The sequence below is a fragment of the Aulostomus chinensis genome, chromosome 5 (assembly GCF_037954235.1).
Source record: "Aulostomus chinensis isolate RoL2024-O1b breed Wild chromosome 5, RoL_Achi_v1.0, whole genome shotgun sequence".
Lineage (NCBI taxonomy): Eukaryota > Metazoa > Chordata > Actinopteri > Syngnathiformes > Aulostomidae > Aulostomus > Aulostomus chinensis.
The window spans coordinates 26,218,850-26,241,675 of NC_141324.1; the positions used below are offsets into that span (position 1 = coordinate 26,218,850).

Here is a 22,826-nt window from a genome sequence, read left to right on the forward strand (position 1 = left end):
TAGATATATTTTATTGTTCTATTATATTATTCTATGAATGAGTTACGAACAAATATCAAATATGAAAAAAAATGCTGTACTTGTTGCATGTGAAGTATAATTTAAGCAAGAGGCTAATCTGTGATAAGGTATTTTTTATCCTCATACTCATCGTTTATGACGTTTGTGTATTATGGCCGTTAAACATGAGATGCTTTGAGTCTGTGTACCTCTGTTGGAAGGAATATACGTGCTCGTTGGTTTTAGAAGACTAAAAAGATGTTTTCTATGGGAGGAACATGCTGCTAGGATCAGAAATATTTGCAAATGCAGATAAAGTAGAAGTTTATTTAGATAATAACAGGAAAGCTTTGACTCAGTTGGTATCACACTTGATATCTTTACGATGTCTTTCACGGATTATGGGTGCTCAGACTGCGTCACCCCTGACCTCGTCTTACATACTTTGGGACCCTGAAAAGGAGCGGGAATGGTGGAGTAAGCTATAAGTGGGGCTCTCTTTCCCTGCCTTTGTCTCTGAGCCCCTCAGTTAGCGATATATGCAATGAAAAGCCTTGGGAGCTCCGGTGGTGAATCTGTGTGGAAAGTTGACTGACAGGCAGCTTTGAACCGTCTGACATTTTGTTCAAGCGTTAAAGTGGGCTCCCGATAATTGCCCCTGCACACCAGCAACAGAGCAACACCAGATTAGATGACAGCAGATATGCAGAGCAGGGATAAAAGGATGATGAAAGCGAGAAGAGGGGTGTTCTCTGAATGAGTGAAACCATTTCCACCGGGAAATGAGATCGTTTTCTTAAATTGGCTTGAAAGTGAGCCATTGGCTGAAAAACATGTGATATACTGTTTCGATAGTGTTTGAAAACTTCCTGAAAAAGAGGCCTGTGTGCAATGCCCACGCACGCAAGAGATGTGATATTTTCCTCCATCGATTTCCTGCCTGAGATTAAGCTGCGAGCATTGTGTGTATGTGTGCATTTGAAGAATAGGAGGACAAAAAGGACAGAAAGTATGAATGTGACAAGGTGGATCCCAAACCTGAGCGTCTGCGGGTTTTCTACCCTGAAGATCACGTGTTCAAGAAAAACATGGATGCAATGAAAGGGAGGGAACTAGAGAGAACAATGGCAAGCCATTTGAGTTCAAGAAAATGTGTGCGTGCGTGCGTGCGTGCGTGCGTGCGTGTGTGTGTGTGTGTGTGTGTGTGTGTGTGTGTGTGTGTCCTGGCGGGCAGATTGGCAGGCTGGGAATGACAGTTTGGAGCTGTGTGTTTTGCAGGCAATATCTATCTGAGCCAGGTATATGAGTGCCAGGTGGCACCCCACATCAGCAGTTGAATCAGTGTGTGGGAGTATATGTGTGTGTGTGTGTGTGTGTGTGTGTGTGTGTGTGTGTGTGTGTGTGTGTGTGTGTGTGTGTGTGTGTGTGTTTTCCTCAGGGTGAATATTTGGCTTGTACACATGCATAAACATGTGTTTTATTTGAATACAGGCCTAGACCTTCCCTGGGTAGCATGTTGTAATGACCTGCTGATCAAGGATGAAGTCACAGTTTAAGTGATTTGGACCCACCTAAACAGTGATGAGCTCCCTCCCAAGCACAGTGAAGGGTGTAGTAATAGGATACACTGATGAGGGAACCTCACTCTCAGTGGTGGCAACTTAAGTCTTAGCAGGGAAGAGCTACTGATTGCAACTGAGTGTCACTGTTGGAACTAGAAATAGACTTCCTCATCAGCAGGTTCTCTGGTGTTGCAATGAAGCTGAAAGCAAGGTCAAAATTCTTGTCTCTTCTAAATATTGCTGGAGATTCAGTAGAAGTGTTCATGGTTGTCAGAGTGCGGTTGAAATCCTCTTTAATCTGATTATTGATGTTAATCTGTCATATTCTTTGAGAATTGATTAGGGCAATCCTTAATATCAAGTCAGATGTTTCAGGTATCGATTTAATCCAAGTACACTTTCTGTCCATGACTGCAATTTCTGTAAAAAAATAAAAATAAGTTTTCTAATGCAGTAAGGATTGATGGGTCATTGATCATTGGTGACAGGGTTCTCCTGGAGAGAGGGGTGCTGCTGGCCCTGGAGGTCCAATTGGTCTGACCGGACGCAATGGCCCCCAAGGACCACCTGGGCCCGCTGGAGAAAAGGGAGCTCCTGTGAGTATATTTTGTATCGATATAATTAATAGAGTAATCCCTGTAATTAACAAAGTTATAACCAGGCTAACCGCCCCAACCAACTTGGTAATAGCGTATTAGTACCAACCTGTCAAACTGCAGCTCTTTTTAATTACTGCTTTCTATGTTGGGTTTAGGGAGAGAAAGGTCCGATGGGCCCTGCAGGTCGTGATGGCATTCAAGGACCTGTTGGTCTCCCTGGTCCAGCCGGTCCTCAGGGTCCCCCCGGAGAGGATGGTGACAAGGTGGGTATAGCTAAGCATCAACTCCAATAAATGAAGCACTGTTTCAACATTAAAAGCAGTTATACCAATATGTGAAAGGTAAAACTGAGGGAAACATCCTCAGACATCTACGTTAAGATCTTCTTGAAGAGGCGAGATTAAATTTTAGTTCTATTTTCATGAAAAAAATTATTGTTTAAAAATGTTAAAATAAACATGTTTGCATTTGGCAATATCAGAATGTTAAATATGGCTTCTCTGTATAACTTCTGTTAATGTTTCTTCACTATTTCTATTATTCTTACTGTCACTGTTGCAACATACTCTACTCTAATGTGATGCCAACGGAATGACTCAATACACCGTATACAGAAGACACCCAACACACAGTCTCGCCTCAAGCCTGCAGTGGCAGAAAAAAAAAATCTGTATTACACTCAGTAAGCTAATAAGTATGCACTGGAACGCTTTTAGCACAAACAGATAAATAGCCTGTTTACCCTCAAGCCACCAGATCTCCACATCCACAGTTAAACACTCAACTACAGATCTACAACTATTGAATTTGTTACTAAAACCCTCCAATCAAGTCACGCTTCCTATCACACAATCTTTTTCACTCATAGTGCCGATGGGGGTACTCAGGACGCAGATCGATTAATTGCAAACACTCGCCCAAGGTTGCTGTGGGCCAATCAAATTAGAATCTCTTGAGAAGTATTTACAACCTCGGCTTAGTAAAGGTGACATTTAAGGTATTGGACTTGACTAAATATTTTAAGTTGGAGAGTTGTGAGCTTTGCTGCTTGTGTTGCACCACAGGGAGAAGTTGGAGGACCTGGACAGAAGGGAAGCAAAGGAGACAAGGGTGAACTTGTAAGTCTTAGTTTGTTTGTTTTTTACTGATTATTTTAAATGCCTCATGAAGGGAAACAAGTTTTAAAGAATAGTCAATACTAATTGACCATCTTTTTGTCCGTATGTTTTATTCATGGTCTTTAATCATCCATTGTTTTTAAAAGCTGGTTCATATTTCACACCTGGAACCAATAGGGGGCAGCATGTTACCAAGAGGTCAGGGTGTCCACCTCACGAGTTTCTTTTTTGCACCCGGCATTTTTTTTCCCACAGCTGGCAAGAATTTATATTTTCAATTGGAGCGCCACGGTTTTACACCATTCCACAAACAGAAGAAGCATGACAAACACTGAGCATCTTTTCTGCAACAAACACAAAGAGTTTGGCTTTATTATATATCCGGTCATCGGTCACATTTTACCCAGTCATCCAATCACAACTATAAAGAGGCCGGACAAGTACCGCAAAGACAAAAAAAAAACATGTTTAGGTGCTGAACAACAACAACGGAGAAGAGCTTGACCCAGAGGATTTCACTCGCCCCTTAATTCTCATGAACACGCACAAACGTCTCCTTCTGCCGCTCTGTCTTTACTCCTCCTAGAGCAGGGATGGGAGAAAGTACCCCGTCCCGTTGTTCTTGCCTCTGCAGCGAGAGCAGCCAAACGCTGCACCGCTGATGTCAGAGTTTCAGCTGGTGGACATAAGGCCTATGAAACAAGGAATTGCTCATCTTTTTTAGCATGAACTGAGGGTGAAACTCAATTTACCAGTCGATTCACATTCTGACAGTCACATAGGATCGCAACCACTGGGTACTGAGGAATGTGTTCAGCATGTGTTTGTTTTCAATAGTTTCCAGTGTTCTCACTGGTAAATGGATATCTCACTATTGTGGTTCATTCTTTCTTATATTTTCAGGGTCCACCAGGTCCAAGTGGTCTTCAGGGTGTGGTTGGTGCTCCTGGTCCAGCTGTGAGTATCACTTCCTCTGGCTATGTGAACACTGCATCCCCCACTGAAATATGATCATATAGTCTCAGTTGCTCATTAGATTTCTTATTATGTAGGAATAATGTATGACATGGAAAGGTACCTCAGTTGGCTGCTTGGTAATCAATGCATAGCAGTACAGCATAAATAGTTTTCTTTTCTGTAGATGTTTCTAATCTTCATTTGGCAGATGATGACCAGTTCCAATAATTTAGATAACTTAAAATATGCATGTGTAATGTAAACCCTCTGCTTTCTGATTCTTTGTCCTGCATCATAATTAAATAATTTGCAAACCATGTTCCTGCAAAATTTTAAATCTCATAAAGCCAGAGGTGGTAGTGATTCAAAACAGCTTTTCATCTCATAGTCTCCAGACCTGTAGTTATATCACAGACGGATAGAATCATGTCTGGTTCTGCAGACTATGTTCTTGTCTGATAGTTTCCAGCACTATTGCATGCAGACTTTACCTTTTTTGGCAAAGGGTGTGATAATCAGACACGTGTTAAAATGACACTTCCCCAAAAAAGGGTAATTTACTTTTCAATAATTACTCATAGGTGTCTTGAACTTACAAAAGATGCTTTTTTCTTTCCTGTATGACCTCTTCGTGTCAGCAGATTTCAGCAAATGTCAGCTCCATATTTGAGCTGGAAGCTAATGGAGACCAACTACTTCTCAAATGCATGTAATCAAAGCCTTCTTCGTCCAGTCGTATTCTCAGTAATCCACAATGGTTTGATTTGAGCTAAGGACCAACTAAGCTGTGATGTGAATGAGTGTGAACAACTGGAACCAGCTTGTACGCTCAGTAGAATTTGTTTTACATGTGTTCATTATTCTGTTCATTTATTTTGGACAGTTTTGCTGCTGTAGGTCTTTATGAGGTTCAAGATCCGATCTGAGGCTGGAGTTTTCTGAATTCCATTATCACCAAGTGCTTATGCAATGGGGTTGAGAGTCATTAAAGGACAAATTATACTTTCTGAGTGTCACTTGAAGATATATTGTAAATTTTGACGATTTGGGGCTTCTGTTTAGAAACAACATTCCAAGAAAGACAGAAGTTAAGCAATTAAGCAACAAGGCTATTCACTGTAACATCCCCATCCTTTTCGCAGTGAAACTTAATAGAGATTTCATTTTACTCATGGCATTTAGTTGTCATCGCAGCTTGTTAACTTCCTGTCCTTTATTAGGGTTGAACCACAAGCCGTCAGTTACTTTGCTATTACAAGAAAGTCCCATTAGAAATTTGCATGCCATTCACGTATAGGATTAAACCTGTGAGATCCCATTTATATAGTAGTCTCACAAACCACAATGGTATGCCAACCTGCCAATCATATCCATGTCCTACCTCATGTGGCACCAGCTGAAAATGATGCCACAGAAGATGCTCCACTTCTCATCCATCTCATTAGCGCAACAGGAAAACTCCTGTTTCTACAATAGTGCATGACCTGAGGGCAACTAACAGCTCATTGCAGTAAATGATCAGGCCTTAACAACCATTCTTGCAAAAAATCAGCATCTGCAGAGCTCTGTGGGGGCTATAATAGACCTGGTGTGATGGATTGCCGTGAGCAGGTAGCGTACCCAAGCTGAATAACAAATTATTGAACAGTTGTTTGTCCTGGTGAGTCAGGCTGCTCATGTGTATTCATATCTTCATAACTGACTTGTGCTGTGTGTAGTTTCAATATCATCTGCCCTCTATTTATTATTGCACATCCCAATGCTGTTATTAGTTTTGACACCACACCTCTTCACAATGAGGGAAAATTGTTGGTGTAGGTATGAGAAATGAATGATCCATTTTCCTTTTCAGCTAAGGCATAATGAGGTTTACAACAGCTTAGTCACCAGAGCTTTTGTCTACGAGATGCAACTAAGTTCAGTAACAGTTGGATGGAATGAAACTTTATTGTTCTACAGCGGAATGTTGAAAACATCATCTATTACAAATGGGTTCCTGTACTTGGTAAAATTTAACAAACAAAAGTGTATTTTAGAAGAATCTATTTAAAAACTGAGGAGGATTTGGTAGTTGCAAACAACATATGAACGAAAAACAAAGTCTTAAAGTGACACTGCACTCACATTGTGTATTTTGCCTCTCAAGTATTCACAAATATGTGTCTTCAGCTCACAAAGATGTTTTATATAACTTCTTTGTGACTCTAGACAGAAGAGTCAGCCAGAGTCTTGCCTACTTGACCAAACGGGGTTTTAGCTAAAAACAAGTGAACTAGAAGAGTTACGTTTGGTTTGGTGCAAGCGTGATGGTTCAACTGAATATACCAGCTTAGCACCTATTGCTCACAGCTGCGTTGCACCAGAAGTGTTATAGTTAGGTTTAGGTCAAATTAAAAGTATTTGTGGGCTACTGAATTTACAGCTGACTACAGAAGATGTGGGTTGTGCCAGACGATGCACTTGAGAGTTTGTAAACTGATGTTTTTGGGCAGTTTTGCTATTGTTAGTTGTCAGTTTAAAGCTAAATATAGGTTGGTGGCTCTTAATGCATTCTGGGGTCAGGCAGAAGTAATGCAGCAGGGAAAAGAATGTCTTTTTAAGGGTGCTTGAAAGGAAAACTAAAAAGTATCACTTGAAAGCCCAAAATCTCAATCCCGTGGGTATGACACTGGGAATTTGCTGAATTATGTTTTAGCAGTTAGCTGAGCAACATTTAAAGTTTAGACAGACCAACTCAAAATTTCCCAGGTCTGATATTTTCTGGAAATTGCAACAAGATTACATCAACTTACAGTGATTGAAGAAATAGCTCAACATTTTGGAAATATGTTTATTTTCTATTTTGCCAGGAGCTAGCTTAGCACAAAGCCTGGACATGGGGGAAACAGCTTGTCTGGTCAGTCAAAAGCTAATAAGAAATCTCCTCATCAGTTAGGTTGCCAGACAACCAGATAAGACAGTGACTGCCAAGAAATATTCTGACACATACAACCATCTGAAATCACAACATGGTAAACTACAGCTTCTGTCCGGGTGCAGATTGAATGAGACATTACGTGTTCATCAGTGAGGTTTATAGCTGCTATGCAGTGGATGCCATGCTTCTTGTTGCCTCCTGTTTCTTGTCTTTATGCTAAACTAGCTGCTGAATATAGTTATGTGCTGCACAGGCATTAGAGTGGTAAGAAAGCAAATAAGCATTTCCCTCTACAAGCATTTTGTACGAAGCACTTAAGCATGGGTTGAATGCACATCAGCGTTTGCTTCCTCCTTTCCAAAAACAAATGTTCTTTTCTTAGAATGAAATAATGTCTGTGAAATATACTCCTGCTTTTACATTTTGAGCATTAACTATGCATTATGCAGGAACGACTCTAAGGTCAACCACTCTCTACCCAAATACGTCACTGGTGTTGGACTACTGGATCAGATTTGCGTCTTGTTCTTCAAGTTTGACTAAATTGTAGCTCAGCCTCAGCCTCTTCACTCTAAAGCTGTACTCACCCTGCCTGTAATCGCCTTATGTTTCCCTCTAAACTGTTTTGCATTTAGTACCAGCGCTCGAGGCGGCCCCCATGTCCCAGGGCTCAGTGAGAGCTCCACAAGCACTTTATAGTGCTGACATGCGTTTGAACTGAAAACCCCCAGTTTGTCAGCACTTCACTCTTTCCCTGTAGTCTCCCCTCTCTATCCTCTGTAGTCCGATACACCTTCACAGATGAAGTCAGCATCTTTCATCCACCACCGTAACCCTCTGGCCATACCAAACTGTAACCTGTGCTCCCGGAAGAGGAGCTTTGGTCGCTCTTTCTGCAAGCAGCCCAACAGAATGTGGCTAGAAATCCTGCTATACGACAAAACACGTGATCTTACGTTTGTTCTTGTCACACCAGGGATTATATCGTGCCTGAACCCCAAGCAACTTCATGGGATGTTGATATTTCAATTGAGAGAGACAATTAAAAAAAGACAATGTTTATTGACCAGATGGGAATGATAGTATAAAGTCTTTGGGGTTTAGACCCCACAAGGACAATGTAGAAGCGATTGAGCATGTGTAAGAAGTGAGAATGACAGTGAAGGAATGAGCTACGTAACTACGGCCAAGTGCAGAAAATAGTTTTCCCGCCTTTTTTGGTTGTGACGACAGGTTCTCACAATTCAGTGTCACAACATCTCATGCCAGTGTCAGACTGATGTACAATACTGAAGTTAATATTCTGTTGGTTTTTGTCATCAGTTATTTAAAATCCCCCAAAAACATCTTGAGGCGGTGCAGTCTTGAAGTAGAGGGGTGTTTACCCTTCCCCAACTTTTGTGAATCATCATTTTATCATACGTGCAATGTGAGATGTTTATATTTTGTTGGTTTTAAGTCAAGTGGTGAACTTTGTTTTTAGGTCAAATTTGGAATTCAAGCTAAACTGGATTTTTTTTTTTTTAACTTCCTCTAATGACTCTGACCCAAGTGGGTATAATTCATTGGTTGATGGATTAAATGCCATAAAACAACTCTCAGAAAAAGGTAATAGACAAAAAAAATCCCATAAGATAAAATTCATTGAGATGTGAATGATAATAAACTTTTTTTTTTTTTTTAAAGGACCAGAAGTTGGCGCTGCATGTATTTGGTTAAAAATTCCTGTTTGTGACTTTAAAATATTGTGGGTTGTGTTTCCAAACTAATAAACGAATGGTATCGTAAGACTTCTGCGTGATTGTCAAGAAAAATGCACAAAAAAGCACTTGTGACTTTGAAATGTGGATTTCACAAGTCAGACATACAAATTTAATGGAGCATAAAAACATTTAAAAAAAAAACAAACCTCTGTGCAGTACTGTTCAAAAACACTTATTCTAGGGTTTTGTTTGGGGGGGGGGGTTAATTGTGGTAATGTAATTGCTTTGGCTAATTGTGTAATTGTGATTCAAGTAATTGTGCAGCACGAGTCCAGGGCACTAGATTTAAGATATTGAGATATACTGAACTTTGACCTCCAACAGGGTAGTGACGGTGAGGCTGGACCCAGAGGACAGCAGGGCATGTTTGGCCAAAAGGGAGATGAAGGATCCAGAGGATTCCCTGGTCTGCCAGGACCCATTGGACTGCAGGTAAATGCACCTCAAATCTGCCTGAAAACAAACATTGATTTTCATTCTTTCATTCTCTAACCACATGACAACCTGAACACAGCCTGGGTAGGTGTACACTTCACTTCCCCCTGTCAAAGCCAGCCTCTTTAAACCCACAACATTTCATCTCTCCTTACATCATTTACATTACATCAAAACACAGCATAATTTATTAATGCAGCCTTGGCTCCTAATCACACTTTGTATTGCTAGAGGGTAAATAATGCTTTTCCCTGCTCAAGGACTTCCCCTAGAATAGACAGAGGTAAAAATCCATCACCATTGCTAACATTTTGCATTTGGCATTTTGCCGTGGTGTTAATGGTGGTGGGAGACTGCCATTGGTTTTCCACTCAGACTGCATCATCATGCAGTAAACTGCTTCCCTGTAGGACTCTCAAATAAGAGCCTGTGGTAGCTGGTATTTGTTTGTGTAACTTATTCAGTCTGTGTGCATGTATTGTTTGCAGATATGTCTCATTATATAAATAGTACAATACATTTAGACCGCCGGGGCTGCACCACTGAATCAGACACACGGTCAGGGATTGTTGTAAGGATGGACAATGTTGATTTATGTGATATTTTATTAATGAATGACCAGCAGTTTCAGCTTCTTTGTCAACACAGACGGGTAGTTATTTTCATGCAGCTCATCCACCATTGTTTTGCATTAACTATGTGATTTTCTCTCTCTCTCTCTCTCTCTCTCTCTCTCTCTCTCTAGAAATAACACATTCCGTTACCCCTTCTCACATCTTGAAATGTATATTCTGCTCTCTGACTCAAAACTGCAAAAGAGTGAAGCTTTGGTTCATTTGAATCAATGAGCTGCAGATGAGGAAAGTTGCTTTGGTGGCTATGAATTAAGAAAGAGCACACTTAGGAATATCAATAGAGAGTCGATTATCCAAGGACTCATTGAGGACAAAATTAGAGAAGCCCTGCTGGTCAATAGGGCCTGATAACGTTGTTATTAAGCGCAATTGGCTTTTAATTGGGCATAATTCACTCCATCTCCACTCCTTTAATTATGTTTGCCTAAGCTGCCCTTCAATAGATGGCAACAGCTCAGCTCTTCAATGCAATTACCTGTGGCATTAATGATTTGTACTTTGGGGAATGAGTAGTTTTTGTTTGAAATCCTTCCATCCTTTGTTTGCCGTGTTTGCCTTGGAATATTTTTAAGATAATAACTTCCAGCAATTAAGATTTTAAAGAGAGTAAATCACAACTTTGATCACCCCCAAGTGTCCTTACAGTTCAAGGCTAGAGTGGAATCACCAAATCCTCTGCAAACGCTCATTGATTAGCTCTGATATGCATGCCAAAGAGTTGTGTGTTTGCCGCCCATTAATGCTACTCATTAGCTCCTTCTAATCCATTATTGTTTATTTCACAAACAAGCATTACAAGTTCATTATTCATGAAAAGCCCGTCACAACCAAACGTTTTATATGAAATAAGTTGGTGCTTTATTACAGTGATTTAAATTCCAGTCAGTTACACCATGGCAAAGGTGTAGTAAATCAATAAACTCGAGCAGGGATCGATACCCATATCATTTAGCTTTTACAGTAACTTATTATTACTGTTGCTTTCCCCTCATAGTGATTGTGCTTTGTTATCACCTAACAAAACCAATAAAACTCTAATTGTACGCCTTGACAATGAGCAACAATAGCAAAATGATAGCTCCTTCATTTACCTTCCAAAGTAGTTATGTTCGGTGTATTTTGTCAGGCCTGACTGAATGCCAAAACTGGATAATATGCAAGGCCTGCACTGTCCCTTTTGTTTCCACTTTCCTGTGGACATAGATGGATGGAGCTCCTACCCTGTAATTTACACAGGCTGATTATACCCAAGCCTCCCATACCCTTTAATTACAATAGGTGTCCTTTTTGACTAATTGTCTGTTTACATTCAGGGACTCTGGTTATATTCATGCATCACAAACCAAAAGGATATTCAATACGCATCATCTGAAAGTAGTTGTTAATAAGATATGGAATTGTGCTCCTGTTTTGGCTCAGCCTCACATGACCTCTTTCTTTACTCTGATGTATATTTCTCTTCTTGCTAGGGTTTGCCCGGCCCTCCTGGTGAGAAAGGAGAGAACGGAGACGTAGGAGCCATGGTGAGTCTAGTTCTGTCTTTGGGGTGGGCAGGTTTGCTCAGGACTTTTAGCTGGGTTTTTTTGTTTTTGTTTTTTTGTTTGGTTTTGCAAGTAGCACAGACACGTGGAAGGTGTCTTTAAAAATCTTTGGAAAATGTGTTGACACTCCTATGTTAGCCATGGAGAACGTTACATGCTCTGGTCCCTTTTTTTGTAATTTATACATTTTAGGATAGTTGGAATAGAAACAAACGCACCAAGTTCTTGCAAAAAATGGTTATCAGATTGTATGCTGGATTGATTTTTCCGGTATACTGTCACATGAACATGGGGTTCTATTCACAAATACTGCATGCTCATCTAGTCCAGATTTGTAAGGTAAACCTTTATTCGTTCCGCTGTGGGGAAATCGGGTCTTTAAAAACTGAAACTGTACCTGAATATAGGGCTCAAAGAGCAGCACCAAGATTTCATATGGCACAGCAAAAGAGTGAAAAAAGTAAAAAAAACAAAACAAAACCTAATTTGCAAATATATTAAAAAGGAGATATAATACAAATTTCCCACATAATGAGAGGAAGTCTGTGGTGCCCCGCACAGGTGAAATGAGCAAGTGGCTAGTAGAGACATTATACTGAACATGATTTCTGTATCTCCCTATTGACAGGGTCCACCTGGACCTCCTGGCCCCAGAGGTCCTCAGGGTAACAGTGGAGCCAATGTAAGTTTAATTGTTCTCACCTTTTTTGACAAAACTGTTGCCCCAAATTCTCTGTATATCACTCATTTTTAACACACACACACACATCATGTTTTACATGACTTGATATCATCAGAGAAACTACATTCTTGATGTCACTGTGATTTCTGCACAGGGAGCTCAAGGTCCTCCAGGTAGTATCGGATCAATGGGAGGCGTTGGTGAGAAGGTAGGAGCTCTCAATAAGCTTCTCTCTTTTCCTTTCACTTCACACAGCCATGTTGTACTTCTTTACCATGTAAAGGTTCATAGAAATCAGCTATTAGTGGTCTGTTCATTGATAGTTTGAAAATATGCATTAACTCTCATTTTCAACAGGGAGAACCTGGAGAGGCTGGCAACCCGGGACCACCTGGAGAGCGTGGTATTGGGGTTAGTACACTAACATCCTGATAATTCTCCACATATTTATGAACCTTGAAACATTTTTCTTTTTTACTTGACCAAAACAATCAAAATAGATGCCAGTTATTTTTTTAGATGGAATAATTAATAATTCAATTAACTGCTGAAGCTCTACTGCCGGCTGGAGAGACTCAACAATAATGATCTCATGTCTCTAACATGATGGTTATTAATCAACCGAGACCTTGAAAAAACAAATCTTATATCTCACGACCACAAATTAATTAAATTGTGGCAAGGAGTACTTTTTTTGGCTTCAAAATACCTAGAGTTAGGGAATAAGTTATAGCTCATGGCCTCAAAACTTTTAATATTATTATTTTCATTCACAGTATAGCAACTTTATGGCTCTTTATTTATCTATCCTCCTGGACCACGTCACTTTTGACCAATGCAAGAGTATGTTGTCTCAGAAGTGTTGCAAAAACATGAAGTTTGTTCACAGTAGCTGCTTGTTTTTGTTTTTGTTGGTTGTTTTTTTTGTTTTGTTTTCTTTTGTCAGGCCCTTCTCTCTCTTTTTCCGTATCTTAATTCGCAAATACATCCCTTGCACTGCTTTCACATCAGTTTCACAAAACAATCCTGTGTTGGTCCTGAAAAATCTAATTCCACAATTCTTCCCGATGTCAATAATCAAGATGAAGTTTTCATAGGAGGCATCCCGAGCCTACATATCTCAGCTTAGAGCAGCATTATCGATCCAGACAAAAGCAGGGGGCTCTTGTTGTTTTCCACCAGACCTCACTGTAGTTATGGCTCTGAGTCTGAGTCCCTTAGGTTGTATTGATGTATCCATCTGCTGCCACAAATCAGTTTACAGTGACAGACACAGTATTACACTTCACATCCAGGTCAATTTCAAAGGTACCACGCTGACAGGGACTAGAGAAGCTCTCGGCTCTACTGGGCTCAAATCTGGGCTTGCATATGATTCAGCTGCTGCTCTGAGTCACAGCCAACACTCCCAAACATGTACTGTAATCATAAAAAGCATAACAATTCAGTGGATCGAGATATGAATTTGAAGAGAAACTCACGAGTGAATGATCTGATCATTTCTGAAGCTTGATTCTCTTTTATTTGCTTGACATGGAGCCTCACGTAGTGCCCACTTGGTTCATGATTTAGGAGAATGACACATTCGACAGCACATTTGTCTTATTTTAGCATGCTGTTGTCAAAAGTGGCATGGATTAATCTTCTTCGTCTTGACAAGTCTTTGATGCATTTGTCCTTAGGGCCCTAGAGGAGAGACTGGTGAGAAGGGAGAAACTGGCCCACCAGGAGCTGCTGGACCTGCTGGGGCCCGTGGACCCCCTGGAGATGACGGTCCCAAGGGTAACCCTGTATGTCATTTCCACTGACACACACAGCCACGAGTGCATCATTTGTCAGTAGAGCTGCCAGAGCTGCTGCTGACATGATATATACTTGACTGTTGAGTTCAGTCTCCTCAGTGTCTCAATCTCTCTGCAGGGTCCTGTCGGCTTCCCAGGAGACGCTGGTCCCCCTGGAGAGCCCGGTGCTGCTGTAAGTGTTACACTAAAACGTCATTCAACTTCAGGATCAGGATGTTATTACTAGAGCTGCTGCTCATGATTGTTCAGCAATTAATCTGCAGTTTAATTTTATGATTGAGAAGTGAATTAAGTCTAAAGTTTCACAAAAATCAGAAAGACGCATATGTCTACCTCCCAGAGCTTTAAGTGACGTGTTTAAAATCTTCTTTTGTTCATCTGACAGTCTAAAATCCAAAGACTCTTCATTTTCTGTCCAGACTTCCATTTTCTTCCGCTTATCTTGCAGTGAGGTGACAGTGCTAACCAGTGCACCACCGTGCCGTCCTATTTTCATAAAATATATATCAAAAAGCAGCAAATCCCTATTCCTGAGTAAGAACCCAGCAAATGCTGCTTGAAAAAAGACTAGAATGATTGATAAGTGATCAGTGATGATGAAGTTATTTCCAGATCGACTAATTGATTAAATCTTGAAGCTTCAGATATTATGTCTAATAATTTGCATCATGAATTGATACAGTTGATGATAAAAGGACATTTTTAGGGTTTTTTCTGTTGTTACCCTTTTTCTAATAGGAGGATTTTAATATTGGAGGTAATAGTTTCAATTTTAACCTTATTTGTTTGTTTGTTTGTTTTTGTAGGGAATTGACGGTTTACCAGGTGACAAGGGAGATGATGGCGAGGCTGGTCAACCTGTAAGTTTCTCATATTATGAATTTGTAAAACAAAAAAAATAGACTATCAGCAGTAAAAAAAAAAACAAAAAACAAATCTCATAGACATTTGTTTGCCATAGAGATTATTTTCAACAATATTCCAGAATTCAGTGTGCAAAGTCCCATTGGCTTTTGGACGAGGGAACTCACTGTGAGGCTAACTTCTGTGTTGGCTTCCAAAAATACATCACCCCTGCAGCACTCCATCGTGAGTTCTTTCATCGTGAAGCAAAACTCCTAAGTGTTCTATTTAATATCCAATTCAGGGCCCCCCAGGTCCTTCTGGTGAGGCTGGAGTACCAGGACCTCCTGGCAAAAGGGTGAGTACATTTCCAAACCAATGCATGAGATGTTCTCTGTTTTTAGCTCCCCAATGCTCATACATGCCACAACCGCTTTGGGTTGATATCCATTCAGGATTCATACACACGTTACAGGAAATGATGCTCATACTTTGAATGTCTAGAATAAACAGTTATTGCAGGTAAAAAAAAAAAAAAATCACCCTTTAAGACACTGCGGTGATTTGAGTGGCACTAATGTGACTGCTGCTGCTAGTGTCAAGTAAGCTATCTGACATCAGGGGCCCGTTTCACAAAGCAGGTTTAGTGAAAACTCAGGGTCTATTAACCCTGAAATAAGGAAAACTCTTGAGTTTTCCGTTTCACAAAGGGAGGTCACTCAAACCAGAGAAAGAGGGTTAACTCTAGCCTGTTTCACAGACAGCGGTAACTTAAACTCTCGGTCAGTTACCGCAGTAACAGACGCCCTGAAACTAACCTGGTCGGGACCAGGTTTTTGTCAATGAACCTCAAGTTTCTCGCTGTCTCCGCCCACTTTCAGAGCCACATACTCCATTTGATTTCCGCATTCATTCATCAGCAGGCGAGTTTTGGCGAGTTTTTCAACTAACATGGCCTGTCCTTTTGTTGACGATCCCGTGGATGAAGGTGCAGCATTGCTGCGCAGAGAATTAAATATTCGTCGGGAGATGGAGATCAGACCGCGCATAGACGTTCTTGCATTTCCAGACAGTATCGGTACCGCTTCACATCACAGTCCATCGTCTATATACACAACCTCCTCCGTCCATTTGCAACATCACGTAGTCATGCTCTCACCTCATATATATATATATATATATATATATATATATATATATATATATATATCAAGCCATATTACATTTTATGAAGGCACTGGTGCACGGGCATCTGCCTCTGTTGGCTGAGTAGAAGTCTGTGCTATTTTAAATAGGCTTAATCATTTAACAGAACATGATATCGATCAAAAGACATTTGTGTATGAAACCAGCATTATGTTGGGGATAAAACAACTACTGTACACAGTCAAACAGCCACTTAATATTTAATTTACAATGCGGAACATGGGGTACCCATGAGATGGTCTGACCTGTTTGAAACATGTTTTTATGCTTCATTTTAAGTTGCTGCCAAGTGCGTTTCTCCCCGCGGCATTGCATCTAAACGATATAAATTAATGCGCTACCATGTAAGCAGCTCCTCCGTAATAATCATGATTGCAAAGGACTACATTTAAACTTACGCATTGACCCGAGCAGCAATGTTCTTCCACGCCATCTCTCTCTCTTTTGCAGCTACAGCGGTGTTGGACTTCTTTTTAACGCGTGTTGGAACTCTTCATATGATCGCATCAAGATTTCCAACTCCACTGACGTGAAAAACGAAGCTCTCCGCTTCTCCGTCGCCATGGTGACTCTGTGAATCGGGGCTCCATTTATGCTGGCTTTTTAGAGTTGTCGTGATCGCGCTTTACCCCAGGTGAACCTACTCCGAGTTGATCAAACTGATTCAAATCCGCTGTTCTGAAACCGAAAACTCTGCGTTTTCTATCTCAGGGTAGATCAACTCGGAGATCAGGATGAAACTCAGGGTTTGATGAACCTGCTTTGTGAAACGGGCCCCAGGAGCTGCTCTGTCCCATCACACTTAAACTGAGATGATTTCATTACACCAGCGTAGTATTTTTTTGACAATCCCCTTCATTTACAGCGATAATCCTTTCCACTTAGCGGTGAGTTGTGCCGTTTATCTGTGGTGCGAACCACTGACATAAACTGGCGCAGGAAGAGGTTTAAGTATTAGAAATCGTAGTTTGTGTGCTTCATCGCAGGATATGTGACCCTCGTCAGGTTCTCTGTGTAGCCGAAGCGTGCTATATCGTCATCTGTTGTTGTCCAGTTTGTGTGTGGGTGTTTCTGTCACTCCATTGCCAGTTAATGCAGGTTTAAGAGACTCGTTTGCATGTTTAGATCTCGTTTTGTGCCTTAATTTAAAATGTATTCCTAAGAGGAGTATCCAGGGACAACGGAACAAATTAGACCCCGCTTCCTCGTCCCCGCTAATAGTTTTATGATATGATTTTTAATTTTTTTTTTTTTTTACCAGGGTAATTCTGGGTTAGTCTCTTTTCCAATATCTCTTGAAAATTGACTCTGGTTTTGTGCTCATTGATGCATGTGCTCACTTGACTACATTAGCACACATATGCCTGCAAACACACACCCATATACACACATCCACTAATGCATCAGAGCTTATAACCTACATTGAAGACTGGTGGCTTTTGTTTCGCTGTATTCGATTATAGTTTCTAATGGTACATGACAACCCACTTCTAAGGTTTTGACCAGAGGCTGTTTGGTGAAAATGCTGATGTGCTTTTAGCTCGGTATGTTTGAGCAAAACATACACTGAGGAAATGTAGGGCAATTTTCTCACATCGATGTTGTCTGGCTCTGTGTAAAGCTCTTTAAAAAGATTCAAGGTCAGAGCATGAGCAGCTTGTAAATACATTGATTGCTTGTCAGAAAATGTAGAATAATTGTCTCTTTTCCTTTTCCTTTTGTGGAGAAGAGCATTATTTCTACAGGGCTTAGGTTGGAGGAGCTATTTGTTTTTCATGGTGTCATACATTCTATGAAATCCCACAATTATAATTGCATGTGGTTTTTGTTTTGTACAGGGACCTCTTGGACCAACAGGTCAGGAGGGCAGACAAGGAGAAAAAGGATCCAAGGTAAGATCAACATACATCAACTATCAAAGTGTATCGCCGATTCTACCTGACATCAAGGTTGGATAAGTAAACGGAAGGAAAGGAAAATACCATCTGGTACTTAGTCGGTTGCAACTATTTAATTGCTAGATTGTGAAAATCTGATTTAATGTGATTATTAATTCACATTTAAATCGCGCCGTTTCATTAGCTTGTGATAATTCGGCATTAAAATGATTAGAATTAATTTAAAAACCAAGGGAATTAAAAAAAACGTTTGAAACACAGACAGCTCGATATATAGCCCATTTTCTCCATTTTCGTTTGTGAACTGATACGGACACAGTAAATCTGTGTTAGGTTGTGTCTGACTGCAGCACACGCACACACGCTGGTTGGTGCAGAAAAGGTACCAGCGTTCTTAAATGACAGAAAAACACAAATATTATTATTATTGTAGTTGTTGTTGTTGTTGTTTTTTTGTGGTTGTTGTTGTAGTACCCCTGTTTTATCAGCTGGAGCAAAATCAGGGAGAAGCAATTTCTCCTCAGTGGAATGGATCAAGCCCCTGTCATATCAAATTCCATTCGATCAGTTCTGTGTTTTCAGAAATAGCCGTGTTATCATACAGTACAGTTCATTGCCCATGACTGACAGATTTTACCTTCTAGTGGCATTTCAGACAAACGCCTGTGAAAACTCATGAACAGCAAAAAATCTAAATCAATCAAAAGTACACTAAAATCCACTGTTGTTGGTAAAACTGCCGGCTGAGCCCCTCTGGAGAAGCAATGCCATGTCTTGGGACTATTAGCAAATTTCATGGCTCCATTAAAATCAGCAGCCCGCTTGTGTTTGCATAGCAGAGGAGCCTCAAATTGGGGAAGGAAAAAAAAAAATCAAAACCTGTTATAAGCCTTAGAAATAGTTTGATCAGATACTTCAAGGAAAAGCACAAATAGAAGCCTTGACAAATCTCAGACATGCCATCTTCTCTTTCTCATACATTATTTACACACAGCAAAACACACACAACACAGACATACACAACATGCACATTCTATCCACACTGACATGAAAGATTAGTTTTGATTTGATGGAGACAATACAAAGCCTGTGTGGTGATCCCGGAGTGTCAAATCCAAGCCTAATTAGTTGTCAGGACAATTTAATCCTCCGATCATCCGAGTTGATATGACATCTCTGGAACTTTGAATAGATGCGTAGAAACTCACTGATCCTGCTCAGGGACAATATTGATTTGTTTAGCTGTCACAAATCCTCAAAGTTTCCCTGAAGAAAACACTTTCAGATCATGGGAGTGTCCAAGTGTGTAAATTATGCTGATGGTAACAAGTGAGTTTCTCACAGGGAGAAGCTGGAGCCGAGGGGCCTGTCGGAAAAACTGGACCTGTTGGACCTCAGGGTCCCCCTGGAAAGCCTGGTGCTGAAGGTCTGCGTGGCATACCTGGCCCTGTTGTGAGTAGATATTATGAGTAGCTCGTACTTCAGGCTACAGTTTCCGAATGATGAGACAGTATACTGATGGGATTGGGAAAAAGCAAAAGCTAATTTATATCCTCATGAAAATTCTATCACTACAGATGAATGATATTATTCAAAACGGTAACCGGTACTGCTTCTTTCATCTCAGGGTGAGCAAGGACTTCCTGGTGCTTCTGGACAAGATGGCCCACCAGGACCTATTGTAAGACATCCCTCCTCCATCCCTTTTACGAGATTATCCCACTGAAGCCTCAATCCCAGTGGCTAAAAAACCTGTTTACACCCGGGATCTTCCTAGAGTGTGAGCAGCTCTGATCAGCATTCAGTCTGGGGTCAAATGACACAGGGAGACTTCAGAGAGACTTGATGTCATCTCAGCCACAGGTTTTACCCGTTTTCTTTCAAGCAGCAACACTCTTACCAGGGTTGTTCAGCAACGAGTTTGAAAAACAGCTAAAAATGAAATGGAGGCATCATTGAAATGCAGTACTCTCTTACTGGTTTTGCAACACTACACTTCTTTGCGGTACGGTGACTCCATCTGCGCCACTGAACGTGATGCCTCAGGAAAGAAGGCAACTCCTCTTTCATTCACATTGCAAACAGGATTGGGCCACTTTCATTAGCACGTTTACCCAGGTCTTACAAACCTGCATGTACATGGGTGTGTGCAGTGGGAAGGAGTATGATGTAGTATTGAAGTATGGTCTGCCATGTTCCTTCTTTTTTTTTTTTGAAAACATAAGCTATCAGATGACTTGTGCAGCAATTGCTGCACAACCTTTGAGTGGCAGATACAGACGAGTGATCATGATTGCATAGTTCTGCAGTGGCTGTTTCTATAAAATCATGTGGTGTAACTTGTGCTTTACAAACTGATTCTGTGCCTCCTCAGGGACCCCCTGGACTTCCCGGTATGAAAGGTGACTCTGGATCCAAGGGAGAGAAGGCAAGAGATTGTTACGATGTTAATCTCAAATTGCTTTATTGTGTATTTGTCATATCTGCTGATGCGACACTGCTAAAGCTTCTGGAGAAAGCAAACATCCGTCTATCTCTGGGTTCACTCTCTCCATGTGAGATGAAGAAAGGCTTTGGTGTATCGGCGAATGATTTAATGCGGTGAATGAATATGTATAAGTCCAATAATATCATCTTCGTAATGGTCGTTGGTTTAATGCCAGTATGCAGCAAGTGGATTGAAACAGATGGCCATAACTCTACGTAGCAGTGGATGCTTAGCACCAATGTTAAATATGACGACCGCTATAAACACGCTAATATTTACAGGTAGTAAATAGGCAGTGGAAGACATTATTGAGGTCATCTGGTCAGGCGCTCTACATAAACCTGCGTCTGAATTTGCATATTTGTTTCAATTCCCCCCCCAAAAAAAATCCCAAGTGAAATGGAAAAACTATTCCCTGAACTATGTGTTTATTTTCTTCTGTACCTCCTCCAGGGTCATCCAGGTCTCATCGGTCTGATTGGACCCCCTGGAGAACCCGGAGAGAAGGGAGACAGAGGATTGCCTGGACCTCAGGGTCTTGCAGGTGGCAAGGGTGATCCTGTAAGTTAATATCAAGCATAAAGTATATTCTGATTTCCTGATTATTAAGATTAAGTTCATCACCGGTAGTTGTTCTCATGAATATGATCACATTCTGACAAAGCTTGTTGTCTGTTCTCAGGGTATTGGGGGTCTCCATGGTCCACTCGGCCCCCCTGGTCCTCCTGGTATTCCTGTAAGTTCCACTTCTTTTTGATAGAACATTGTTTTTTTTCCCACGCTGGCATCATACCTGAATATTAATGCTCTCTTGACAGGGTGCTCATGGACAAAAAGGCTCTAAAGGATCGAATGTAAGTTCTGTGTTATTGGCTGTTACCATTTTTATCTCTTTGTGCTTGGTCCTCTCTTAATTATGTCCACTACGCTTTGTGTTCTATCAGGGCTCACCGGGTCAGAAGGGAGATACTGGACTGATCGGACCACCTGGACCTCCTGTAGGTTAAACATTAGTTTATAAGCAAGACCCCTGACACTCATCAGAATCTGCTCCAACTGACCACTTCCTTGCTGCAGGGTCCTCCTGGTGACATCATCCAGCCGCTGCCCATCCAGCATGTTGCCAGAAAGACCAGGCGGCACACTGAGATGCAGGGAGACGAGCCGATGGCGGACTACGGAATGGATCCCGTGGGTATGGAAGGGATGGAGGATGTCTTTGGATCCCTCAACAACCTCAAACAGGACATCGAGCGTATGAAGTTCCCCATGGGCACCCGAGACAATCCAGCCAGGACCTGCAACGACCTGCACCTCAGCCAGCCCGACTTCCCCGATGGTAGGATGGAGACAGTGGTGGACTTTTATTACAACTGTGATGTCATGCCATGTGGTTTGTTCTAGTTGTACATAGTAGAGGTCTTACTGGGTCCAAAAATGGATGCCAAACAAAACCTGGATATTTACTGCCCAGAGAGACCCAGACAAGGGTTCAAAACCAGTTTCCTAGCTGAAACAAAACCTTTGGTCTTGCCGAATGCAACATTCAAAGCCTCCTCGGAATTCAGTCCATCAGTTAATCAGACTTTGTTTATGTAGCACTTTTCACGAAAAAAAGAAATTTAACACAAAGTTCTTCACACGCCTGAAACACCCACCCGAAAACGTGAGTCTCTGGTCTCAATGTTTAGCTTGAACCATAAAGACCTCTACAACATATTATGGGGGCTTAAAAAAAATAGGTCAAAATGTGAGTACATAAGTTCCGCAGTGTAAATAAAGTGGTGGGTATTCTTCCAGTTGGAAATCCATCTTGTCCAAGAGGAAGTGAACAAGAAAGAGCAGTAATATGTACTTCCTAGAGGCTCACTGCAATGCTTTATACCACTTTTTTACTGTGTCTCATGGCTGTGTTCGTCTCTCAGGTGAATACTTCATTGATCCAAACCAGGGCTGCATAGGAGACGCCATCAAAGTCTTCTGTAACTTCACTGCAGGTGGAGAAACATGTATCTACCCAGATAAGAAATCCACAGGAGTAAGTAATCGTCAATATTAAGATCTGATGTAAACAGAAGCAGATCCTTTGGAAGTGCCGCTCAGTGCTGGTAGCCAGTATGACCACCACTGATGGATCCACCAACAGCAGCTATTTGACTCCAGTCTGTGCTCTTGTGTGATTGTAGGTTAGAATATCCAACTGGCCCAAGGAGGCTCCGGGTTCATGGTTCAGTGAATTTAAACGTGGCAAAATTGTAAGTTCTCCCACTCAGTTTCGTCTTCTCTTTCCTCTCCGAGTCGGCATTATTTTACGTGTGATTTTTATTCCTTCTGTGACTCACCTCCATCCTTTCACTACCTTACTATTATCCTCCGACAC

General features: G+C 41.1%; 1 protein-coding gene across 3 annotated transcripts in view; it reads left to right on the forward strand.

Annotated features, from left to right (window-relative positions):
• The window catches only part of LOC147261933 (collagen alpha-1(XI) chain-like), an 86,037-nt gene that overhangs the window by 60,752 nt on the left and 2,459 nt on the right, over window positions 1-22,826 (forward strand). For all 3 annotated transcript variants that reach the window (XM_086204245.1, XM_086204246.1, XM_086204247.1), the window contains 24 exons: window positions 2,051-2,158; window positions 2,317-2,424; window positions 3,226-3,279; window positions 4,183-4,236; window positions 9,241-9,348; window positions 11,456-11,509; window positions 12,156-12,209; window positions 12,364-12,417; window positions 12,567-12,620; window positions 13,892-13,999; window positions 14,130-14,183; window positions 14,818-14,871; window positions 15,159-15,212; window positions 17,899-17,952; window positions 19,303-19,410; window positions 19,586-19,639; window positions 20,333-20,386; window positions 20,900-21,007; window positions 21,129-21,182; window positions 21,265-21,300; window positions 21,391-21,444; window positions 21,524-21,785; window positions 22,372-22,484; window positions 22,633-22,701. In XM_086204245.1, coding sequence (XP_086060371.1) covers window positions 2,051-2,158; window positions 2,317-2,424; window positions 3,226-3,279; window positions 4,183-4,236; window positions 9,241-9,348; window positions 11,456-11,509; window positions 12,156-12,209; window positions 12,364-12,417; window positions 12,567-12,620; window positions 13,892-13,999; window positions 14,130-14,183; window positions 14,818-14,871; window positions 15,159-15,212; window positions 17,899-17,952; window positions 19,303-19,410; window positions 19,586-19,639; window positions 20,333-20,386; window positions 20,900-21,007; window positions 21,129-21,182; window positions 21,265-21,300; window positions 21,391-21,444; window positions 21,524-21,785; window positions 22,372-22,484; window positions 22,633-22,701 — 1,884 coding nt within the window. The remainder of the gene's footprint in view (window positions 1-2,050; window positions 2,159-2,316; window positions 2,425-3,225; window positions 3,280-4,182; window positions 4,237-9,240; window positions 9,349-11,455; window positions 11,510-12,155; window positions 12,210-12,363; window positions 12,418-12,566; window positions 12,621-13,891; window positions 14,000-14,129; window positions 14,184-14,817; window positions 14,872-15,158; window positions 15,213-17,898; window positions 17,953-19,302; window positions 19,411-19,585; window positions 19,640-20,332; window positions 20,387-20,899; window positions 21,008-21,128; window positions 21,183-21,264; window positions 21,301-21,390; window positions 21,445-21,523; window positions 21,786-22,371; window positions 22,485-22,632; window positions 22,702-22,826) is intronic.